Below are 25,899 nucleotides of genomic sequence, written 5' to 3' on the forward strand. Positions count from 1 at the left end.
AATAATAATAATAATAATAATAATAATAATAATAATAATGACAATGAGAATAATAAGAATATTATTAATAATAATAAAAATAATGATTATAATAATAATAATAATAATAATAATACAAATAATGATTATAATAATATTAATAATAATAATGAGAATAATAATAAAAATAATGAGAATAATAATATTCATTATAATAATGATAATCATTAAAATTATGATGATGATAATAATAATAATAATAATAATAATAATAATAATAATAATAATAATAATAATAATAATAATAATAATAATAATAATAATAATAATAATACAATAATAATAATAATAATCTCTTTATTGGACAGTATACATGGAAACACACCGAAATGTGTCCTCTTTTCTTGACCCAAGTGATGCTTTTAACCCATCACTAGTTAGACTAGTATAAATATATAAATATATATATATATATATATATATATATATATATATATATATATATATACACATATATACAGGCATCTCTCTCTCATCTCCGGGATTTACCGACCAGTCCTAGTGATACCCGGTGCGTATTTACAAAGTCAACACTCATCTTTCACCCAAATCGACAGGAATATCCCTTATTTAATGAATGAATGCAAGAAAGAAAGTTACAGTACTTTATTTTAAATATCAATGGCAAAGAAAAACACATAATCTTCAACTGATAGCTTATTATAAACAGACGAGGAATGTTTCAATATAGTTTTTTGGGGATCAATAAACCAGGAATGAATCTAATTGTGACCTAATTTGTACTTGAAAGATACCTAAATTTAGAGAAGAGCTTCAATAACCCTTTTTTGCTCAAAAACCCAGTTATAAACATAATTTAATAACTTTCGCATCTGCTGCCCCTGTTAAGTTATTACATAACGTGGCTGTAAAGGATTGCATTGTGTTATGAATAAGAGAAATGGTGGATTATACTGGTGTTTATTACTCCAACATGACTTTTTAAATCATATCATCCTGATATAACTGCTGCACTACATTCCTGTAAAACAGCAACGACAGTTCCAAGGTGAAAATATTTAATTTCATCATTATTTTTTAATTATAGGGAAAACCATCAAAAAGAAAAATCAGGATTGTGTTCCTATTTATTTATTTATTTATTTAATGATGCAATCTCCACGTTTCTTCTGAAATCAGGTCACATGACAAATTAAGGCCGAAGCAAAGCCAGACGATCCATCGATACGCACTTCAGAGTTCAAGCCAGACCTGACTTTGGGTTTTAAAATAGTACGAAGCACGTGATTGGATGAAATCTGTCAGTTGCCATCGCCAGTACTGGAGTTGAGGGGGATGAATAAAAACGGTCAAAATCATCCCCCTGTAAAACTGCCATCCCCCCTTTCCATCCCTTATGTCATTTCATCAATGAATGTGGTTTTACTGATATTTCAACATTTAGAGTCATCACCAGAAAAATAACACCAGAAAAATAACTTATTTGACAATTTTCACCTGTTTCAAGTAAATTTTCTCTTGAAATAAGTAGACAAATCTGCCAGCGGGACAAAATTTATCTTCTTATTACAAGCAAAGAAATCTTGTTCCACTGGCAGATTTTTCTACTTATTTCAAGTGAAAATATACTTGAAACAGGTGAAAATTGTTGTTTTTTTCCAGTGATGAGTCTTGTTTTAAGTGTAATGAGATTTTTTTACTAAAATGAGACATTTTAACTAGAAATAAAACAAATATTCTTGTTAAGATTTTGAGTTTTTGCAGTGATCCATTTTACTTATCCTGTGAAGGACAGAGTCATATTGATAAGTTCAGAAAAGTGTTTTTTATTGTTGTGTTTTGATGTATTTGACGTAAGCCCAGTGGATATTTAAAGCTTACAGAAGGCTGCATTTAACTGCTGCTATGTCATTCCTGCAGTATTTCTGCAGGTGTTTTGGTCACTGCTATTATTTGTAATATATTATATTATTTGTAATCAGCACAAATTATCTGTCCCCATATGATAAAATGCACCATCCCCCCTGATTTTTTTTTAACAACTCGAGTACTGGCCATCGCCGTGAACCGTAACGGAGCTAACACTCGTTATTGAAGTGGTCACACCTAAAACCACCTGCAGCCGGAGGAGGACGGTTTCATGCTTTGGTCGTTAACGGTGGTGAAGCTGCCAGGCCTCGTCTCCCGTGAATCCGACACGCTGTCAGATCAATAGTGCACGTTTGAAGACGGCTACTTGCAGAGGAAATGTTTAACTATGAATTAAAGGCTTGTGACATGTTTTGGTCCAAATATCGTGGGAATGTCGAACAAAAGCAGCATTTTAAGCAACATTTTTTTACACGTTCGTTGCCTCCAGCTTGGTTTTCGGAGTTGAAGGGCCACCCTTCCAGTCCCCTTTGAACCTGCTGTTACGTCATTGCACGATGCATTTCTGCACGACAGTAGATTAAATATAACGGAAATGGATGGTGATTAACAAAGAAAAAAAGGCAAATCTGGACAATTCTGCAGTGATACAGTATAAGTCGACAAATCTGCACAATCGTCGAACGAGATACTTTTCTACGGAAGAGGATTAGGGCCAGGCAGGAGAAAGATAAAAATAATATTTTAGAGGAGGAAGATTTTTATTTCATTATGCACTTCGAGAAAAAAGTCGAAATGTCTCGAAAAAAGTTGAAATATCGAAGAAAAAAGTTGAAATATCGAGAAAAAAGTCGAAATGTCTCGAAAAAAGTTGAAATGTCGAAAACTTTATTCACGAAATTTCGACTTTATTCTTGAAATTGTATTTCAACATTAATCTCGACATTTCGACTTTATTCTTGAAATGGTATTTCAACATTAATCTCGACATTTAGACTTTTTTCTCGAAGTGCACAATAAAAAAAAATCTTCCTCTCTCAAATATTTTTTGTCCTGCATGGCCCTAATACTTTTCCGTACTTTTCAGACGTAATCAACCTCAAATAAAGTGGCAGGGTTGTGTTGTAGCAGACATTTACATTTACGCACTCAAACACAAAACATATAAGATGCATAACGACCTTGTGCTGTTGTTTGACAGCAGGCTTTGTGCTGAGCTGATGTGAGCTTGTATTTACTGTATTTTATTAACAGATATGAAAATAGAACTAATTTTCTCATCTCCTAAAACAACAGAGAAAGATAAATTAAAATAAACTCTTGATTTAAAGCACAGCGATGACCTGCTCCGGTCCCGTCAGAGCTCCCGCGGGATGGTGGAGAAGGGCCGGATGGGGCAGGACGCCTCCAGCTCCAGGGCCGTGAGGAAGCAGTCCGGGGCCTGGCCGGAGCCGTGGGCCTGCAGGGCCTCGCCCAGGCCGCTCCACGCCTCGTGGGAGGTGCTGTGGATCTGCACCGCGTCCCGCAGCACCTTCTCCCCCAGGTGGACACGCCCGGTCTTCACCAGCAAACGCCCCTGGATGCAACGGGAGAAAGAAAGATCAGGGGCCGGATTCACAAAACATTCTTAAGAAAAAAAATCTTCTTAAGTGTCATTTTTTTCTTAAGTGGAGTCTTAAGAAGAAAAAAGAGAAGAAGTCATATTCTCCAAAAAAGTTCTCAACCTTTCTTCTTAAGTTTCTTCTTAAAGCAGCACAACGTAACTTTCAGCTTTTCTGAGTTTGGCGGCATCTTTTGGACAAAAGCGGTAGTGCTTTACCAGAAAGAACACTACGTTTCCCATGAGCACCAGCGCGTACTGCCGGAAAACTCCTGTCCCGTCGCTGCATTTGTTTTGAGAGAAGACGGGACGCTTTTCTGTTTCACCAAGTGAACAGACGGAACGCAAAAAAAAAAATACCTTAAACAAGGAAGCCAGGGAGCGGTATATGGAGAAAATAATGATTATTAACGGTCTGGATCCATATGAAATCCCTACTAAAGAATGGAGCTCCTCGTCGGAGCTCCATTCTTTATAAGGGATTTACTGCCACAGTTCTGCAGAACCACGTCTTATTACCTTGTTTAGGAGTGTTTGGCAGCTGCTTTGGTAAATGTTTGACTCGCCATGTGTTTCAATAAATTAGTATAATACAACCCAGTCTCACATAAAAACGTACCCTGCCTACGTTGGTCCAAAGTGCAAAAACGTAGAGGGGCTACAATATTAGCCCTTGAAACGTATAACTGTTACATTTTGAAACGTATAACTGTTACATTTTTCTGCCTATTCATTTTGCGTCCAAGTCACGTGACTTTTAAGATTCTGGCCGTGACAGCAACAAACATGGTGGATATTTTTCATTTTTGAGTGAAAGAAATCAATATTTTGAGTTAGTTTCTGCATAGAAATATATTCATAATATTCACTCAGTGAATTTACATAACCACTTGCTTGCTCGTGGTTGCAACGTTTTTTCAGATCTCGTCAGAATAATGTAAAGCGGTAACGTTTTAAAAATGTGAAAAAGTAACATTTCGGTTGTTGGTGCTGTGAAAAAAATCAATATTTTGATGCTTCCTCGTTGTTGGGAATTATTTTCAGATCTCTCCAGAATAATAATTTGAAATTGCAACATTTTGGTGCTGGGATACGTGGCCGTGATATATACACGGCCACGTACAGTATGCCGGCGGGGATTTCCCCCCCAAACCAGATTTTGATAGCGGAGTCGTCGAGCCCAGAGAAAGCAGTTTTATTTTGAAAACCAACCGGTTTTCTTGCATTCCAAAAGTCTGACTTCCGGCCCGCCAAAATAAAAGATACAGCCAGACAAATGAATGAAAAAATGAAAATAATCCCTCTGGGATCCCCCATAGATACGTCATAGTGACGAGGGGGGTCCTGGACACGTGACAGATGCCCGCGATCGTGTGCCGGTTAATATTTAAGATAGTTAAATTTAGAGTAACTAAACTAAGTAGGGATGCTGTTATGATAATAATAATAATAATAATAATAATAATAATAATAATAATAATAATAATAATAATAATAATAATAATAATAATAATAAATAATTTGAATTAATTATTAATTATATATCAGACTTAACCTCCAGAAATTAATTAATAGGGATGGCACTCCACTGTTCTGGTGTCTAAACCGTGCAGTATAAAGTAAACAAATTTTGGCATAAATAAAACAAAAAAAAGTCACAAGCTCAAAAAGTTGTATTTTTCTACAATACTGCAATAGTTCGGCTTTTTGTCCAGCGCTTTAAAAGCTGAGGGAAGTTAGTGAACCAGGTTGCCAGATCTGTGATCCCGTTTTGCACGCATATTAGCATATATAGCAGTGCGTCGTTGACTAAGTACAGGTGGAGTTGTCAAGTAATACGTGAAAAACGCTGACAATAGCAAACCTGGCAACCATTAATATTGAGTTTTTTTAGCCACTTACCCAAAAACACGGTCCGATTAATTTTCCATGGATGATTGCAATTACTGTAGAAACAGTATATAATTTATCTAGACTTTAGGTCTTGAATGTGTTAACAAACACTATACTTTTGAATCTAAACTATTCATCAGTCCGACCATCTCTTCTTCTTAGATTTTCAGATTTAGATTTATTTATTTGCACAGTTAAACATTACCCAAATAAAAGTACCAACTTTACAAATTAAAGTGCAGGAAGAGGCGAAAACTCAAAGAGCTTATCAGGTGCCTCCACCTATAGTTAACATAAAATTTAATATCATACTTATAAAAACAAAATATACAAATTATCAGTTAGAAATCTATAGATGATAGAAATTAAAGGAAAATTACAAAGAATTTACACAAAAGAAAAATGATCGGATATATGAAAAACGAGTAAAATGTAATAATTAAGAAACAAACAAAAAAATAAACGACTAAATAACAAACCAGATGAACAAAAAAATAATAATTTCAAGGAGATTACACAAGACGGTAACATTTTTCAGCACATCCATTACTTATGCCAGAGCAGTTCCATTCACAAAACAAAAAGTAAGTGGTGTTTCAGACATCCTTTAAAACCTTGTACAGAGAAGCATTTTTTTGCTAAATGGGAACATGTATTCCATAGTTTGACCCCCCTGTACCGTATTGCATATTTACCCCTGGTTGTAACATGTTTATTAAGTAGACTTACTAAAAAACGTTTCTTACCGGTTTCTTACCGGTTTCTTACCCAAAACCGCTTCGACAAGCTCATCACATACCTGAAGTCACAAGAAGCCATCTATGAGCAGCTAGATCAGCTAAAAGATTTTGTCGAACCCACTAGAGAGAGGATGAAGTTTCAAAAGTACGCCAGAACAAAGACGACCAAGTCCAGCAGTGAAACAGAAGGCTGCATACTTTGTGGTGACCCAAAGCACAGAAAGAGACTGTACTTCTGCAGGAAGTTCAGGACCAACCTGAAGCCATCGGAGAGAAGGTATGCAGCACAACAACTTGGTGCCTGCAAAAGATGCCGCGAACTCCACCCCAGTGAAGACTGCAAGAAAACAATCTATCTGTCTGGAAATCCGGTTTGCAAAGGCCAACACCACTACCTTCTCTGTCCAGTTGCCAGGCCTCAGCCCCAAAGAACGTCCAAGTACGTTCCAGTGAGAGCTGAGGGTAAAAGATACACCGAAACTCAAGAAAAGTTTCTCTCCAAACTTACACCTGAGCTGGCGCAGCAGTGTCGAGACGCCTTCTGCAACGTAGCGTCCAGAGCTTACAACTCCACAGCAGCTGAGAGAGGCCTTCTGGAGGAAAACTCCTTGACTGAGTAGGCCTACTAGAGATGCACCGATCGATCGGCCCCCGATCGGGATCGGGCCGATAATGGCCCTATCGGCTTTGATCGGAGATCGGAAAATAATAGTTCAAAACCTAACCAGGGGTAAATACAGTGTGTTACAACCAGGGGTAAATATGCAATACGGTACAGGGGGGTCAAACTATGGAATACATGTTCCCATTTAGCAAAAAAATGCTTCTCTGTACAAGGTTTTAAAGGATGGTTGAAAGACAGTCACATTACTTATGTTGCCATTAATCATTGTCTGATAATGTCTCTGAATGTTTGCTATAAACACTGGTTTGTGCTACAGGTGTATTTATTATTATACTAAATATTAATATTATGATTAATATAAATTATTAATTAATTTCTGGAGGTTAAGTCTGATATAATTAATAATTAATTCAAATTATTTATTATTATTATTATTATTATTATTATTATTATTATTATTATTATTATTAATATCATAACCGCATCCCTACTTAGTTTAGTTACTCTAAACTTAACTATCTTAAATATTAACCGGCACACGATCGGGGGGCATCTGTCACGTGATCCCCTTCGTCACTGACGTATAGGGGGATCCCAGAGGGATTATTTTCATTTTTTCATTCATTTGTCTGGCTGTATCTTTTATTTTGGCGGGCCGGAAGTCAGACTTTTGGAATGCAAGAAAACCGGTTGGTTTTCAAAATAAAACTGCTTTCTCTGGGCTCGACGACTCCGCTATCAAAATCTGGTTTGGGGGGGGGAATCCCCGCCGGCATACTGTACGTGGCCGTGTATATATCACGGCCACGTATCCCAGCACCAAAATGTTGCAATTTCAAATTATTATTCTGGAGAGATCTGAAAATAATTCCCAACAACGAGGAAGCATCAAAATATTGATTTTTTTCACAGCACCAACAACCAAAATGTTACTTTTTCACATTTTTAAAACGTTACCGCTTTACATTATTCTGACGAGATCTGAAAAAACGTTGCAACCACGAGCAAGCAAGTGGTTATGTAAATTCACTGAGTGAATATTATGAATATATTTCTATGCAGAAACTAACTCAAAATATTGATTTCTTTCACTCAAAAATGAAAAATGTCCACCATGTTTGTTGCTGTCACGGCCAGAATCTTAAAAGTCACGTGACTTGGACGCAAAATGAATAGGCAGAAAAATGTAACAGTTATACGTTTCAAAATGTAACAGTTATACGTTTCAAGGGCTAATATTGTAGCCCCTCTACATTTTTGCACTTTGGACCAACGTAGGCAGGGTACGTTTTTATGTGAGACTGGGTTGTATAATAGTACAACATACAGTACATGTTTTGTATTACTCTTACTTTTCTTTTCTTTTTTTTTACTGCTATATTATGGTGAAGAGGCTCCGAGGCGTGAGCAATATTTTTGTTTTCCTCGTGAGATTATTTTTTTCCTCTGCAGCTACAAATAGAGTTAATATTTTCGTCTCGACTACCAATCGGGAAGGAGGGGGAAGTGACGTATGCCGTAAAGCAGTCAAAGCCGTAAAAATGTGTAGTTTTTTAGTGTGGAAGGGTTCCTACCATGCTCCTCAAAGTTACATAGTGCCAGTGAAGGCGATACAGACCCCTCAGACCATGACAGAGGTTCATTAAACCTGTTGGAAGTTGATGTACCATCACAATGATGATGATGAAATATTAGATTAAGGTGGAAAAGTTACATAGTGCCTTTTTCAACACATTTTAGACAAGTTTAGACTAGTAGGTCATAGTTTGAGGATATACTTTGTAATTAATTACACAAAGAGCCTGTTAACTGTTTGTTAGCATGTTAGTTAGCGTGGTAGTTAATTATTATTAATTTTCTCCAAAAGTATTTTTTTTCGCACATTAATCTCATCCACCATTACCTTGAAAAGTTCCTGCATCTCTTTTTCTCCTTCTCCATGTTTAGTGAGTGACTGACGGTTAAGACGCAAACTACCTGTATAAATGTTGTAGTAGGAAAAGTAGGAAAGTAGGAAAAATAAGAAATTCGTAAGAAATGGTTCTTAAGAAAATATTGAGGAATTGCACTTAAGAATTTTCTTATGAACTTCTTAATTTTAGATCTCATGATATTTCTTAAGATCGTTTTTAAGAAAATTTTGGTGAATCCGGCCCCTGGTTTTCGGCACAAACAGCCCCAGATTTAACTCGGATTTCTGTTTAAAACTAAAAAAAAAAAGAGGCTGAACATTAAGCGAACTTGCTGAAATCATTGTTCTGACCTCCGGCATGCTTTAATGTCAATACCTTGCTTTTAATACTTTTTTTTTTTTTCCTCCTAAGCCTCGACGGTTAAAGCATTTCCATCACATTAGAAGGTTAAGTAAACAGGTGGCATTTAACAGACGTATTCAACCGGGACGGCACAAATAACGGGAGAGAAATCCACAAATGATGAGATTACGAGCAACCTTCTGCAGAGAGATGATGCAGTATGGTGGGAATTTCATGCACACACACACGGACGCTGACACGGACGTGCACGCGCGTCCGTCAGGCCGGCGCTGAGCGTAGGAGCAGAGGAACGACATTTAAGCAGCTGCAACCTATGTGCACTTTGCATTAGTGTAATGGTTCTGCTTTTCAGATGAGCAAACTATGGTTTTATATAACTTTTGTTAATATATAATGACAGCAAGCTCACAGCTTGTAAATCCACGTCCACTGTGCATGACACCAGTTAACGGTGACCAACTTAGTAACTGCACGAGGATCAGATCCATGCTTTTATTAGGACGTTCACTTTCGTACGCTCTCATTCACGCTGATGGCCCATTGTTTATAAAATCCCATGTTATGACATTTTATGATTTGGTTTATTATAAAATAATGCAAATAATGTATAAAGTTAGATTAAAGTTACTCCCTGTCTGTGTACAACGGTTTTTCTCAATACATGAGTCAAAATATAATGTTTGTAAATTTGTTGTACAAAAAGCTATGAAAGAGACTAAAAGGAGATGTATATCTGTTATGGGAGTTAAACTATGGAATGACGCTAACCTAGATTTACAAATGTAATAATAATATTAATTAATATTTAATATTTATTATTATATTATATTTATTTGTTTTTGTTTGCTGCTGTTCTGATATATATATATATATATATATATATATATATATATATATATATATATATATATATATATATATATATATATATATATATACACATATACATATATATATGTATATATATATATATATACATATATAAATATGTATATATATATATATATAATTAATAATTAATTAATATTTTTGGGTGTGTTTCGGGTTTTTTCCGGTTTATTTTCGGGTTTTTTCTGGTTTTTTCGAGTGTGTTTTGGGTTTTTTCGGGTTTATTTTCGGGTGTGTTTCGGGTTTATTTTCTGGTTTTTTCGGGTTTATTTTGGGGTGTGTTTCGTTTTTTTTGGGGTTTATTTTCAGGTGTGTTTCGGGCTTTTTAGGGGTTTATTTTCGGGTGTTTTTCGGGCTTTTTTCGGGTGTGTTTCGGGTTTTTTCGGGTTTATTTTCGGGTGTGTTTCGGGTTTTTTCGGGTTTATTTTTGGGTTTTTTCGGGTTTATTTTCGGGTGTGTTTCAGGTTTTTTCGGGTTTATTTTCGGGTGTGTTTCGGGTTTTTTCAGGTGTGTTTCGGGGTTTTTCGGGTTTATTTTTGGGCTTTTTTCGGGTGTGTTTCGGGTTTTTTCGGGTTTATTTTCGGGTGTGTTTTCGGGTTTTTTCGGGTTCATTTTCGGGTGTGTTTCGGGTTTTTTTTCGGGTGTGTTTCGGGTTTTTTCAGGTTTATTTTCGGGTGTGTTTCGGGTTTATTTTCAGGTTTTTTCGGGTTTATTTTCGGGTGTGTTTCGGGTTTTTTTCGGGTGTGTTTCAGGTTTTTTCGGGTTCATTTTCGGGTGTGTTTCGGGTTTTTTTCGGATGTGTTTCGGGTTTTTTTCGGGTGTTTTTCGGGTTTTTTACATATAAAAAATGTCTTTACTATTATATATGTAAACCTTATTGGTCCTCCTTTTCTGGTTTTTCTGGTTTAGTTTAGCTATTATTTGTTTGTTTGTATGTAGGACAGGCATTAATATCAGCACTATGCTTGTGCCTGTGCCTTTTCAGTCACTATTTTTCAATAATGTTTGTGTTCAATGTTTGTAGAGTGATGTGACTGAATAAAGAATTTCAATCAATCAATCAATGGTCAGAATCCAGTAAGTGCATGTGTGTTTGAGCCGTGGCAGGGAAATGCACACATACAGGTACGGGAGAACTAGCACACTTGAACCCCCATAAACAGGTCCTGGATCTGTGATGCTCACTGCTGAAACCATTAAGACAACATGCAGACGATGACTGAACCGGTCACCATGGAAACAGACCTCACACACACAAGTCTGAGCAACCCGAGGACCGCAAAACCTCACATGAGCCGGAGGCCAGACGGAGGTTTGCAGACCGGGGCATCGCCGGTCTTTCCTCAAGAACTGAGTTCACCAATCAGCCGGGTTTCAGACCAACGAGGACGTTTTACACCGAGAGGTAAAGTTGCTTTCGTCATTGAAAATTATGACTAAATATCGTCGTCAACTAACCTTTATCACCTGAGGAAAACGACACGAGACGCAACGAAAATGCTGATCATGTGACAATGTGATAATGATAATTAAATGTATAATGCAATATTGTAGAGGAATAAAAACGAGACTAAAATATAGATTACAAAATAAAAACTCTGCTAAAATGTGTCTTCATTTTCTTTGACCAAAACGAGATGAAATGTTGTACCAAAGATCCATAATCTCCATGACTGTGTTTCCATGCATCAAAAACCCTTTTAAAACCCGAATATTGTCAATAACCCGAATTTGAACGGCCATGTAAACAACAATAACCCTTTTGAATAACCTGAATTTGCTCATATTCAGGTTTTTAAAAACCTGAATATGACCCCTGGGTTACTCCTTTTAAAACCCGAATATTTGGTCATGTAAACGCCTAACAGAATATCCCCATCAAACGGAACATGAATTTGTTTTCTGCACATGCTCTGTTCACAAGGAATCCTGGTGTTTTGAGTCCAGGAAGTTCTTATAAACAAGGAGAAACCAAGACCAGGAGGAGACTAATCACTTCATAAATGTAATGAAGGATATGAACATTTCTGCATTTGTAGACGGTAGAAAGTACCGGGATAGCGAGATTTACAAGTAGTAGAAAAGTTGCGTGAAGCAGCATTTGTTTTGAATTTGGATACAGGAAGAAGAAGCGGAAATGACGGTAATTGCATCATGACGTTCTCCACGCGTCGCTGGTTTGATCCAGATATCCTGAATGATTAATTACCATGGAAACGGAATATTCCCAATGTTTCAGTAACCGGAATATTAGCAATAACCCGAATTTTGACTGCATGTAAACGTAGTCCATGTTTTCAGTAGTTTCTCTGGTTTAATGTCCATGTTTTCAGTAGTTTCTCTGGTTTAATGTCCATGTTTTCAGTAGTTTCTCTGGTTTAATGTCCATGTTTCCAGTAGTTTCTCTGGTTTAGTTCTGCTGGGTGACGTTAGTCCTCAATCCCAGTCGCTGCAGCGGGGAATCAGATCCAGAAGATGCATCTGCAGAGTTAGAGGCTGATGCCGTTAACGCAGAGCTCTAGGTTCACGTCCATTAAAAACAAAGTTACATAGAGAAACGCAGGGATCTGCTCTGGGGCTGGAGAAGAAGAAGATCCATCTTTGGATCCACTTTCCTACATAGACGTGGAAAAGAAAACCCAATGTGTCGTTGAAAAAGAAAAAGATGGGGAGAAATGCAAAAAAATAAATATGTTGTAAACTCAAATTAGAGCATGTTCTGTATCTGGAATGAATGTATTCTTGAGTCTTGTGAAATGGGTTAGGCTGAAGACGAGCAAAGTCAGCATGAACGGTCTGGATGTGCCTTTCATAAAAATGCCACGGAGCGACATTCCAGACGTGTCTGAAACGTCGTGGCTGTTTGTCGTTGGTCAGCTGACGAGCTAAAAGCATTCAGGGACCAAGATGGTCAGCATGAGGTCAGACTGGACCTGGGCGTCACGTGTTGTTTAGCAGTTCTCGGGTGTCATCTGCTGCCCGGACCCGAGGACCTCGTGTGCTCCTCCGTTCCCTCTCTCCTCCTCCCGCCTCCTTCCCCTGGAACACTCGGCAGTCTGGAGGCTCAAACGTTCCCGACCGCCAGAGCAACGTTTTGACAACTGTGCTGGGCGACTCCCCGGCGACTAGTGCGCTGCAGCCGGCGGCGTCGGCGAGCTCGGCGCACGTCGCCTCACGTCGCCTCGGCCGCGCGAGAGGCTTCATGGGTAATGTCTGCTGTCACCGTAGTAAAGGTCAGGAGTGTTTGTGCGGCTCTGCGGCGCTCGGCTCCGTCGGGGCGGGTTGGAGAGTCGGGGCTGAAAAGAGTGTCACGCAAATGACCAACAGTCCAATCTGTCTGACACACACACACACACACACACACACACACACACACACACACACACACACACACACACACACACACACACACACACACACACACACACACACACACACACACACACACACACACACACACACACACACACTCATGCAGACTCAAGGTGACAACAGGCAGCATCTCTTCTCTCCGGGACTCCCCTCCCCTCCCGGACTACGACGCCCGAGGTCGGACAGAAGACGCTCGTTACGACGTCTCTGCTCACAAGTTCTAGATTAATTGGACTGAAATTCACATTTCTGTCCAGAGGCTTTGATGCAGCTTCCATTACAGACACATGCACTCACGCACTCTTCCCCAACTCCTCCCTTTCCTTCACTGACTACGTTTACATGCATCAATCAACCCAGTCTCACATAAAAACCTGCCTACGTTGGTCCAAAGTGCAAAAACGTAGAGGGGTTACAATAATAGCCCTTGAATTGTATAACTGTTACATTTTTCTGAATATTCGTTTTGCCTCCAAGTCACGTGACTTTCAAGATTCTGGCCGTGAGACCAAAAAACATGGCGGATATTTCTCATTTTTAATATTTTGAGTTAGTTTCTGCATAAAAATGCGTTTTGATTACATTTCTAGTGAGAAATTCACTGAAATATGACAAAATCACTGAGAATATTCACTGAGTGAATATGAAAGTAAAATATATATTTCTCACTAGAAATGTAATAAAAATGCATTTTTATGCAGAAACTAACTCAAAATATTTAATTATATTCACAGCACTGTCCAGCAACCAAAACGTTGCGATTTCACATTATTCTGGCGAGATCTGAAACAACTTCGCAACAACGAGCAAGCAAATGATTATGTACATTCACTGAGTGAATATTATGAAAGTAAAATATATATTTCTCGCTAGAAATGTAATCAAAACGCTTTTTTATGCAGAAACTAACTCAAAATATTGATTTGTTTCACTAAAAAATTAGAAATATCCGCCATGTTTTTTGGTCTCACGGCCAGAATCTTGAAAGTCACGTGACTTGGACGCAAAACGAATATTCAGAAAAAGGTAACAGTTATACAATTCAAGGGCTATTATTGTAACCCCTCTACGTTTTTGCACTTTGGACCAACGTAGGCAGGTTTTTATGTGAGACTGGGTTGAGTCAATAACCCTTTTAAAACCGGAATATTAGCAATAATCAGGTTGCACACGGCCATGTAAACACCAATAACCCCTTTGAATAACCAGAATTTGCTCATATTCGGGTTTTTAAAAACCCGAATATGACGGTGTGGTTACTCCTTTGGTTACTCCTTTTAAAACCCGAATATTGGGTCATGTAAACGCCAAACGGAATATCCCCATCAAACGGAACAGGAATTTGTTTTCTGCACATGCTCTGTTCACAAGGAATCCTGGTCTTTTGAGTCCAGGAAGTTCTTATAAACACGGAGAAACACAAGACCAGGAGGAGACTAATCACTTCATAAATGTAATGAAGGATATGAACATTTCTGCATTTGTAGACGGTAGAAAGTACCGGGATAGAAGATTTACAAGAAGGTGAGCGAAAAGTTGCGCAAAGCAGGATTTGTAGGAACGCCAGACCAGATCAAGCTCCGCTGGAAGACGCTGGAAAAGGCGACTACAGGGACAAGAAACAAAACGACTTCTACTGGGCTGTTGATTATCCGCCGTGCTGCTGTCATTGTTGTTGTTTTGAATTTGGATACAGGAAGAAGAAGCGGAAATGACGGTTATTGCGTCATGACGTTCTCCGTGTGTCGCTGGTTTGATCCAGATATCCCAAATGATTAATTACCATGTAAACAGGGACAACCCTGTTTGCTCACGCATGGAAACAGATTATTCCCAATGTTTCAGTAACCGGAATATTAGCAATAACACGAATTTTGACTGCATGTAAACGTAGACACTGCTGCTGCAGAAACAACAGGGACCCTGGAGGAAAACGTGCAAGAGGAAACACTCACACACAGGTCTACCCATTTACCCATCCAACTTTTCTCAACAAATTACTGATAATCCCAAAAAGATTCCTAAAACTGATCTCTCAGTGTGGTAGACACGAACCATCTGCGCCTCTTTTTATGAAATATTCACTATTATCCATTCAGAAACCTGATGTTTTTCACTCATGCTTGTTTGTGCATAAGTTATTCAATAGAAAAACAACATCTTCCTGTCACTTTCCAGCAGTTTTTTACTTTTTCACCTGGTTTTAATTCATATCCAACTAGACACGGTGGCAATCTTCATTTACTCTTCTGTCCAACATCTGGTCATCAATTTAATATTACATTTAGATCCAAAACTCTGGAATGACTTGAATGTGTCGCTGAAATCAACATTATCTTTTACCTCCTTCAGAAAGTTATTAAAAAAAACATCTTATTCTGCCAGACCTTGTATCCATGTTCTCTTTTGCATTTATATTTATAATTTTCTTAATTTGTTGTACATTATCTTTGTTTCTTCATCACAGTTGTTGATGGGAGGGGAACTCTGTACACTGAAAAAAATAAATCTAAGCGCATGTAAATATAACATATTTAAATCTGTGATATTAACAATTAAAAATGAAGTTTGTTGCTTTACATGAATACATCTAGTTTTGAACTTAATCTGCATTTGTTTTAAAAACAAGACATTGTGCATTTTTTCCTTAACAAGCAGTATTCATGTAAAATTTACTTTTGACAATTGTGATCTTTTGGGCAGATTGACCAACATTTGATGAAAAATGCTTTATTTGTTTAAATAGAACACCACAAATTAAGGCAACTTTTTCGCATGAGATTTTTATGTAGATCAAGAAAGACTAGTCTTTGTATAAACAACTTCATTTTTTGTATGTACAAAATTCATTTGCAAGTAAAGTCAACTTATTTTTTGCAAGTAAAGTCAACTTGATTTTTTTTCTTTCTTTTTTCCTTTTTTTCTCTTTTTTCTTATTTTTTCCTTTTTTTCTCTTTTTTTCCCTTTTTTTCTTCTTCTTTCTTCTTTTTTTCTTTTTAAAGTGAACTTAATTTGGATAAATAAAGTAAACTTAACACAATTAAGTTGACTGTACATGCAAAATGTATTATTTACATACAAAAAATTATAAAATAGTTTATACAAAGACTAGTCTTTCTTGATCTACATAATAATCTCATGCAAAAAGTTGCCTTAATTCTTTTAAGTAGATCAAGCACAATATTTGTATCAGTGTACAAGCCCTTCGGGCTTCGTTCCCTCCATGCACTGCTTTAAAAAAAATTTGTGCTAAATAAATAAAGATTGTGACCACATGCATCACCATGGAAACGAGGCCTGGGCTCCACCGGGACCGGCCGTCACTCGGCCGGCCGCTCGCAGGGCTGTAGGCGTCGCAGGTCGGCCGAGCCGAGCAGGAGACGAGGAAACGAGGAGCTGCTGGCAGACGTCCAGCGCTGAAACTCCCTCCGGCTCGTAAAGGCAGAATTATTTTTGATCAAATTATCATCAAAATAATTTTATTTGGTTTCGCTTTGATCCTGTAGTTTCCCTGGACCTTGAAAAGTCACGTGATTCTGCTGCTGCAGGCGTCCTGCGAGGGATTGTGTGAAGCTCTGAGCAGCTCTCCTTCAGTTTTTACGCATTTATCTCCAATAAATGCAATATTTCACGTCATTAACTCACTCTGGGAGTCATTTACAGTAAACATGAGTCTGGTGTTTCCATCCACAGCATCTCTGGTCTGGGAGTGAAAAGGGTCTGAGGGTAAAACTGAACTACAAAGTGTCTGTGTGAGTGTGAAATGGGCAAACTGTGTAAACTTCACCAGATTTAGCTGCACAATCTGCACAATCCCAAAGATTATAAACTGAGACGACGACTACTCGCGTAACTCGGCCGGTCACCTGCGGTGCCTGGCGTGCGTTAGCATTGGAGAGGCTAACGATTAGCACACCTAAGCTGGTCACCAGTGTTGGGACTAACGTGTTATTTAGTAACACGTTACAGTAACGCGTTAGTTTTGGCGGTAACTAATACTCTAACGCATTACTTTTTAAATTCAGTAACTCAATTACTGTTACCAAACGGTGCGTTACTCTGTTATTTCTGGCTACAGTGAAGCTTTTTTTCCCCACACGCAGAGACCGGAGGAAATGTAGTGTGTGCGTTCAAAAAACATGACGGTCATGGCGAGCTAAAAGAAGACAAGTTTGGAGATATTGTCATTACAGTAATCCCTCGTTTTTTGCGAGGGTTGCGTTCCAAAAAGAACCTGTGATGAGTGAAATACGCGAAGTAGCAACCTTTTTTTTTTTCTTTAAAATTATTATAAAAGGCTTCAAATTGCAGAGATCAGCACCGCCTCGCACGTATTCCACTGCTCTTCTGAGCTGCCGCATCCCGACTCTGTAGCGTCTTTTTCTCCTAAAGCCGCGGTGCAGGAGTGTTTTTCCAGAGAAGAAAATAGTTATGGGTCGTTGTTGTCGCTCTTTTTTCTTCTGGGCAAAAAGATTCTAATAAACCGACATGAAAGCATGGATTATATTTGAGACTGTAATGACCGATTCATCAAAGAGTCCCGTTCTTGAGCTGCTGCTGAAGCTCATTGGCCGTTCTCAGCTTGTTGCTAAGCAACCAACGTTATTGACACAGGAAGTGAAGAAGCGGGGAGACTGTTTAGAATGCAGAACACGATGCACAATGCAAATCCATACAGTACCTGCTGAAATGAAGCTAGAGGGGCATTAATGGGAGCATTTAAAAAAATGTTGTTTTTAAGGAACTAAAAAGTTACTTTTTATAGCAACTTTAGTAACCGGCCTTCCCGGCCCAGAGCCGGTGCTTCAGCTGGCTAGCGGTTGAAAAACAAAGAATCAGTGCTACATCTGGCACCGAACGAGCTCTGGAACCGCTTTGGTGGAAAAGCCACAGATTAGCCCACCGTCTCTCATCTCAGCTTCAGCTAATTCGTCTATCTACAAAGCAGTGAAGAGTTTTTGTGATTTTTTCCACCATTTATCCTGCAAACACGTCTTGTAATACTGTATTTGACCCGGTCTTTGTACGTTTTGACCGTGTAGAAACGTAATTCTCGTCAGTTGTGTGAAATAAGACCAGGAAACAGGTATTGTGGCATAGAATTGTCAAATTGGTTTAATTCACCGTATGAATTGTTACAGATTACTTTGGTAATACTGTATTTGACCAGGTCTTTGTACGTTTTGACCGTATAGAAACGTAATTCTTGCCATTTTAAGAATAAGATGTACCTGCGGTACTCTACTGCCCTTACTTTTTAACAACTTGTGCTTTTTATTATTTTACCTCTTTTCTTATAATTTTATTTCATTTTATTTGTTATTTACTGTTTATTTGTGTCTTGCCGCTTTTAATGTTGATGTAAAGCACTTTGAATTACCTTGTGTTGAATTATGCTATACAAATAAACTTGCCTTGCCTTAACGGTCTTAACCCTTGTGCTGTCTTTGGGTCAAGGGAGGAGGAAGGGAGAAAAGAAGGAAGGAAGGAAGGAAGGAAGGGAGAAAATATGGAAGGGAGGAAAGAAGGGAGAAAAGAATAAATGAAGGAAGGGAGAAAAGATGGAAGGGAAGGAAGAAGGAAGTAAGGAAGGAATTAAGGAAGTAGGAAAGGGAGTAAGGAAGGGAGAAAAGATGGAAGGGAAGGAAGGAATGAAGGAAGTAGGAAAGGGAGTAAGGAAGGGAGAAAAGATGGAATTAAGGAAAGAAGGAAGTAAGGAAGGAATGAAGGAAGTAGGAAAGGGAGTAAGGACGGGAGAAAAGATGGAAGGAAGGGAGAAAGGAAGGAAAGAAGGGAGAAAAGGAAAGAAAGAATGGAGGGAAGAAGGAAGGAATGGAAAAAATAAGGAAAGAAGGAAGGAAAAGCAAAGAAGGTAATAAAGGAACGGATGACGAAAGGGAGGTAGGAAGAAAAAGGAGTAAAGGAGGGTAAAAAAGGAGGAAAAGAGGAAAGGAAGAAGGAAGGAGAGAGCAGGAGGAAAGAAGGATGGAAGAATTGGGTCATTTTGACCCAAAGACAGTACAAGGGTTAAGGTATGAATTTCCTTTTCAAAATCATCCTCCCCCCTCTGTTGTGGACCGGTCAGGTTTCTCTCCATCTGCACCCTCCTCTTCCTCCTCTTCCTCCTCTTCTTCTCTTCCTCATCAAGGGCTTCGTCATGCAGGATATGGTTTCTCCCTGACTGGCCGTCGAGTGCAAATATAAATGCCACATATAAATGCCAAGAGCACAAACACGACCCCAAACACCCAGAAATGGGAACAAATGAAGTTGATAAGAAAACGACATTAAATATCTTGGGTTAATACTGTCTACAGGTTTTGTTTTTATTATTATTATTATTATTATTTGCATCTTCCATGTAATCCCAACCTTTCTTTAATTCGGGTTTGTACAATAAACCCATCGTTAGCAAAAAATGACTCAGTGAGTGGGAGGATGGACGGATAAAAAAGGCACAAATATGGTTCCATGTTTCTGGCTCTAGGTCCAGTCTCAGATATTTATCCTTTAATTACCGCCGCCACCTGTCTCCGGGTCTCCCTGGGCTGATCCCGCTCTGTTTGTCTCTTGTCGTGCCACGGCGGAGCTGAGCGCAGCCAAACCGAGCGAGTGGGCGCTTTCATCGCCGGGCCTTTTAAAGCGAGATGGAGCAAACTTAAACTTTGGAGCCTGTGCAAACAGCCCACAACATCTAATTAGGTGTACTTCAATCTGCAACATCAGAGGTGATTAAAATAAGAAAAAAAGGAGGGGGCTCAATGTCAACAAAGGGAAATAAGTCTTTGTTTAGTGTCAGTAGATACTATTCATATTTCATACACTGAAAAAAATTAATCTAAGTGCATGTAAATATAACATATTTAAATCTGTGATTTAACAATTAAAAATGAAGTTTGTTGCTTTACATGAATACATCTAGTTTTGAACTTAATCTGCATTTGTTTTAAAAACAAGACATTGTGCATTTTTTCCTTAACAAGCAGTATTTATGTAAAATTTACTTTTCCTTTAACAATTGTAATCTATTGGGCAGATTGACCAACGTTTAGATGAAAAATGCTTTATTTGTTTAAATAGAACAACCACAAATTAAGGCAACTTTTTCGCATGAGATTTTTATGTAGATCAAGAAAGACTAGTCTTTGTATAAACTACTTAATTTTTAGTATGTACAAAATTAATTTGCAAGTAAAGTCAACTTAATTTTTGCAAGCAAAGTCAAATAAATTTTTTGACTTTTTTCTTTCTTTTTTTCCTTTTTTTCTTCTTTTTTCATTTTTTTTCTTTTTAAAGTCAACTTAATTTTGATAAATAAAGTAAACTTAACACAATTAAGTTGACTGTACTTGCAAAATGTATTATTTACATTGTATAAACTACTACTAATCTTTAGTATGTACAAAATTAATTTGCAAGTAAAGTCAACTTAATTTTTTTTCTTTCTTTTTTTCCTATTTTTTTCTTTTTTCCTTTTTTTCTTTTTTTTTTCTTTTTTTCTTCTTTTTTTCCTTTTTCCCTTTGTTTCTTCCTTTTTCTTTTTTTTTCTTTTTAAAGTGAACTTAATTTTGATAAATAAAGTAAACTTAACACAATTAAGTTGACTGTACTTTCAAAATGTATTATTCACATACAAAAAATGAAGTAATTTATACAAAGACTAGTCTTTCTTGATCTACATAATAATCTCATGCAAAAAGTTGCCTTAATTTTTTTAAGTAGATCAAGCACAGTATTTGTATCAGTGTACAGTGCAATGAAATGTACTACACCTAAGGCAGCACTAATGGCATTTATTGACAGCAATCATCGTCTGGGGATTACTTTGTTGAGGGCAAAAACTTTCTCCGCCTCAACGACCATTAAAATGTTAAATTACCTTGAAGAGTTCTGCTCCGTTGAGTTAAAATCAGAGGTGGGTAGTAACAAGTTACATTTACTCCGTTACATTTACTTGAGTAAGTTTTGGGGAATGTTGTACTTTTAGGAGTAGTTTTGAATCACTATACTTTTTACTTTTACTTGAGTAGATTTGTGAAGAAGAAACTGTTACTCTTACTCCGCTACATTAGGCTACGTTGAGCTTGTTACTTTTCTTTTATCCCTTTTATCCACGTACGTGTCAATCTCATGACATCACTGGGTGATTCTTTGGGAAAAATGTTTGTTTTTGCATGTTTTGTCACATTTACACAGACTCAAACACACACAGAGTTTATATCAGTTCATGTTTGTTCTAGTTCTGCCTGGTTAAAAAAGAAAAGTACAAAGGCTTGAAATTTTGTGCTACTTGTGCTTAATTTATTTTTTTATTCTGTTATTATTTTATTTTATTATTTATTAAAGTACTTGAATTTACTTTAAGATTATTTTAATTTAAGCTATTTTTTATTTTTTATTAATTTTAATTTATTTTATTATTTTATTGATTTAATTTACCTGAAGATGATTATTTTGTACTTTGTCTGTTTGAATGGTTGTGATAAAAAAATAAATCAGACGTTACTCAACAGTTACTCAGTACTTGAGTAGTTTTTTCACCAAGTACTTTTTTACTTTTTAAGTAATTATTTGGATGACTACTTTTTACTTCTACTTGAGTCATATTATTCTGAAGTAACAGTACTTTTACTTGAGTACAATGTTTGGCTCCTCTACCCAGCTCTGGCTAAAATACACCATTTCAGCAAACGTAGGTCTGGGAGCTGAACTAAACAGACCAGGAGTTGCACACTAGCACGACATACGCAGACTAGATTTGATGTAAGTAAGAAAAAAACAGCATAGAAATCAACATCTTTTAGACACTGGAGAGACAGCTGAACACTAAATTTAGACTTGCAATCTGCCGCCGTCAGCCACGCTGCCTACTGAGGCGCGGAGCTCCGACCGTCCAGGCAAAACCAGCAATAGAACTCATATATATTTAATATGTAATGAACTGAGGGTTGGAAATGGATGTATGGTTGTAATCTGGAGGTGGTTAGTGTGTGATGTTATGAACCGCACGCACAAGGCCTATAATTATGCAGCTTGACAGCCATAGGGAGTGTTAAGTCACCCAGTATCCATCTGCTGAGCCCCTGTGGGCTAACAGCCACGGCACACATGTTGTGTAACCCAGTAGCCTAATGCCCTGCTACTGAACCGGGACGAGAGCCTTCACCTGAGCTGCTGATCCCAGCAGGGGTCCCATCCGGGACAAGGCAAGTTTAACCTGCTATCTGGGAAGTATTCTCATGTATTTTCTTCCCAAGATTTAGGGAAAAGGATAAATATTATTCTGATATTTCAATATAAGAAGCTTTGGCTGGATTGTACATTGTCATGGTCTGATCACATCAACAAAGTTGTTGCCAAAATGGGCAAAGCTGTTGCCGTAACGCGTAAATGTGCACCATTTGTCAACACACAGTTGTTCGTCAAGTTGTTAGTTCATTGGTTTTGTGCCATTTAGATTACTGTTCAGTTGTTTGGTCTGCTGCATCCAACAGTCTTCTAAAAATGTCAATGTTTAATGTCAATGTAAAGCACTTTGAATTACCTTGTGTTGAATTGTGCTATATAAATAAACTTGCCTTGCCTTGTCTTGCCTAAAAAAAACTACAAGTGGCTCAAAACGAGGCTGCAACACTTGTTCTTGGTTGTTCTCCAAGAACAAAGTGTTGCAGAAATGCATGAATGTCTCTCCTGGCTGAGGGTTGAGGATAGAATATCTACTAATGTACTTACATATTTCCATAGAATTATTAACACTCAGACTCCTACATTTCTCTAGAATAATATAACTTATTGTTCAAATATTCATTCATAAAACACTTGAGGGGCGAATAGTGGTCAGATTATGTTCTCCTTCCCTAAGTCTGACTCTATGAAGAGGACAGAACTTTAAGATCAGTTGTATATTGGAAAACCCTTCCAGGCCAATCCAAAACTGGCCCCTGTATCTCAGTTCAGTTAAGCACCATTTCCACTGAGCGGTCCGATGGTGGTATTTTGTGTGTTTCCATTTTTAAATGGTCCCATTAAACCGAACTGTACCGTACCATTTCTGGGACCCCCTTGTTTGTAGGTCCACAGAAAATGGCACGGTACGATAAGGGCAAAGCCTCTGGTGTCACACGGGACAGTCCGTTGATTGGCGGACAGAAAACGTTACCACTGCACACACGACAAAAGCAAGCACGAAACTAGCGCATGCATTTGTAAACACTCTTCGCCGTCTGTAGTCTTCTCTCATACAACGCGGATGGATTGTACAGACATGCAGAGGACATATTTTGGTGTGTTTCCATGTACAGTAATCCTTCGTTTTTCGCGGGGGTTATGTTCCGAAAAGAACCCGTGATAGGTGAAATCCACGAAATCTGCGTGGTAACCTTTATTTGTTTTACAATTACCGTATTATACAAGGCTTCAAATTGCAGAGATAAGCATCACCCCACTGCGACTCGAGTAATTGAATTTGAAGATTTGAACGGGAGAATCGGTGCAGAATGTTTTGTTGACATCATGACATTGGACAAAATTTGCAAACTTAAATTTGGCAAGCTGTTTCACGCACATGTACAGTAACCCAATACACAATGCAATTCTGTGAAGCAGCGAGACCGTGAAAGGTGAACCGCGTTATAGCGAGGGTTTACTGTATACTGACAAATAAAGAGATTATTACTGTATTACTAACTGTCACAACAGCTACAGCCTTATGATGATGGGAAACCATTTTAGTGATTAATGCTGCCTTGAAATACGGTTCAAGTTTAGCATTTAGCATCCGTCTTGTGATATTTTCATAGCAGTCAAGGGGAAAAAACACAACTCATACAATCCGCCTCATGTTCACAGCTCGTAGAATTCCCAGCCAGCTTAAGTGGATGGTTCTGGACTGTGGGGGGGGGGTTGTTGCACGTGGGAGCTCGTTGCATGTTCTCCCACGCAGCTGCAGGGGGAACATGCAACAAGCTGGGACTCCACGGGGAGGCTGCTGGGAGGTGACGGCTCTCACCGCTGCAGCATCGTTCCCTGCAAGCTCTGATAAATACTGTAACCACAACCAGGACGCATCACCACTCGCTTTTCAAACAAACGCACTACAAAAGGAGGTAAATCCTCAACTTTCAACTGATTCCATCATTTAAATAAATGTATAAAGAGAATAAAACACGGGCGGGTTGCATCAGGATGTAAGAGAAAGGGGGCCGACTTCTGAGTAGCAGAGGAAAGGAAGAGGAAAGGAAAAGCAAAGCAAAGCTAGGAAGGAAGGGAGAGTGAGTGAGTGAGCGAGCGAGCGAGAAAGAACTGAGAACAACGAACAGAGAGAGGGAGATGGAGAGAAGGAAAAGACAGAGGCGTCAAAGAAAAAGGAAAAAATAAATGAGCTCAGATGAGCCATACATAGCAACAGAGGCACCGGCCAACTCCCAATTGTCTCTTTGTCCCCCACACCTCACATTTTTTTTTTCTTTCCTTTCCTTTCCCTCGCTCTCTCTCTCTCTCAATCCACACAGTCTTCTTCTTCTCCGCTCTATTCACGGCTATCAGAGGTCTCGCTCAATAGAATATATTTCCCTGGTTGCTAGGCAATCCCATAAAGCAGGGAAAACGACCAAAGTGTTATAAATAATGTATTTGCATTATCTAATCAGCTGACAGCCACCCCCGCCCACAGAGAGAGAGAGGGAGAGAAAGAGAGAGAAAGAGACGGAGGGATGGAGAGAGGCAGGGCTGTTGGAGGAGGGGGGGGGTCATTTGATAATTGGAACGCGATTAATTCAATGAGCAAGTGCTCGGCCTGAGAGCTGGCATGCATATGTGCGGCGCTGCTGAAGAGGAGCAGGAGTAATGCGAGTGTCGGCCTGAGTCAGAGCGGGGCCGTGGAGGACGCTGGGAGTGGGTCAGATGCGTCGCATACCGCTGCCGGAAACAAGGCCGGGCCGTGTGTCGGGATCTCACCACAACACACACACACACACACACACACACACACACACACACAGACGAAGCACGTGCTACCAAACAAATGTATCCACCATTTGTTGGCAAATATGCATCAACTGACATCACCTGAGCCATTTAAGGAGGATATTATAACCGTTTAATTAAATGAACCACTTTTTCAGCCACACTCAGCGTGCCACGCTGGTTTCCCGGACGACCACACCCTCGTCCATCCCAAAATAGTCTGACAGCAGCAGCTGACCAGAACCATGTGGGCTGATTAATCAAATATGGTGACAGCATGCCAACCTACCATGATTGTTTATTACACACCAGTTCAAAGAGGCTGTAGAGCACGTGCTTTTTAATCATTACTAGTATTATTTTCTTTTTCTATGCACTTTCGTGGGAGTGAACCTAAATGTGGGTGTCGGTCTGCAAGGACCTGGGGCCTCATCTATAAAGCTTGCTTGCGCAGAAAAAGTGCCTGAAAGTTGCAGAAGCCGCCATCTACGCAAAGCCTCGGATCTAAAAAAGAAAGAAAAAACTAACCGAAAAATCTGCGTATCCCTACGGCAACCTTCACCCTCCCGTAACTACTAGGTCGTCCTCAGACGAGCCGTCCATCGTTGTCTCCAGTCATCCCGATTCTCCATACATCTTTCCAGTTCGCTGGTACTCTGGGCCCCTGCATCC

General features: G+C 38.6%; 1 protein-coding gene across 1 annotated transcript in view; it reads right to left on the reverse strand.

The window, feature by feature from the left end:
• Nucleotides 1-630: 630 nt before the first annotated feature.
• ttc7a (tetratricopeptide repeat domain 7A) overlaps nt 631-25,899 on the reverse strand; it is a 155,521-nt gene continuing 130,252 nt past the window's right edge. The window contains 1 exon segment of the mRNA XM_061744697.1: nt 631-3,445. Within this exon segment, the coding sequence (XP_061600681.1) occupies nt 3,227-3,445 (219 nt within the window). The 3' untranslated portion in view covers nt 631-3,226.

The sequence above is a fragment of the Cololabis saira genome, chromosome 17, assembly GCF_033807715.1.
Source record: "Cololabis saira isolate AMF1-May2022 chromosome 17, fColSai1.1, whole genome shotgun sequence".
Lineage (NCBI taxonomy): Eukaryota > Metazoa > Chordata > Actinopteri > Beloniformes > Belonidae > Cololabis > Cololabis saira.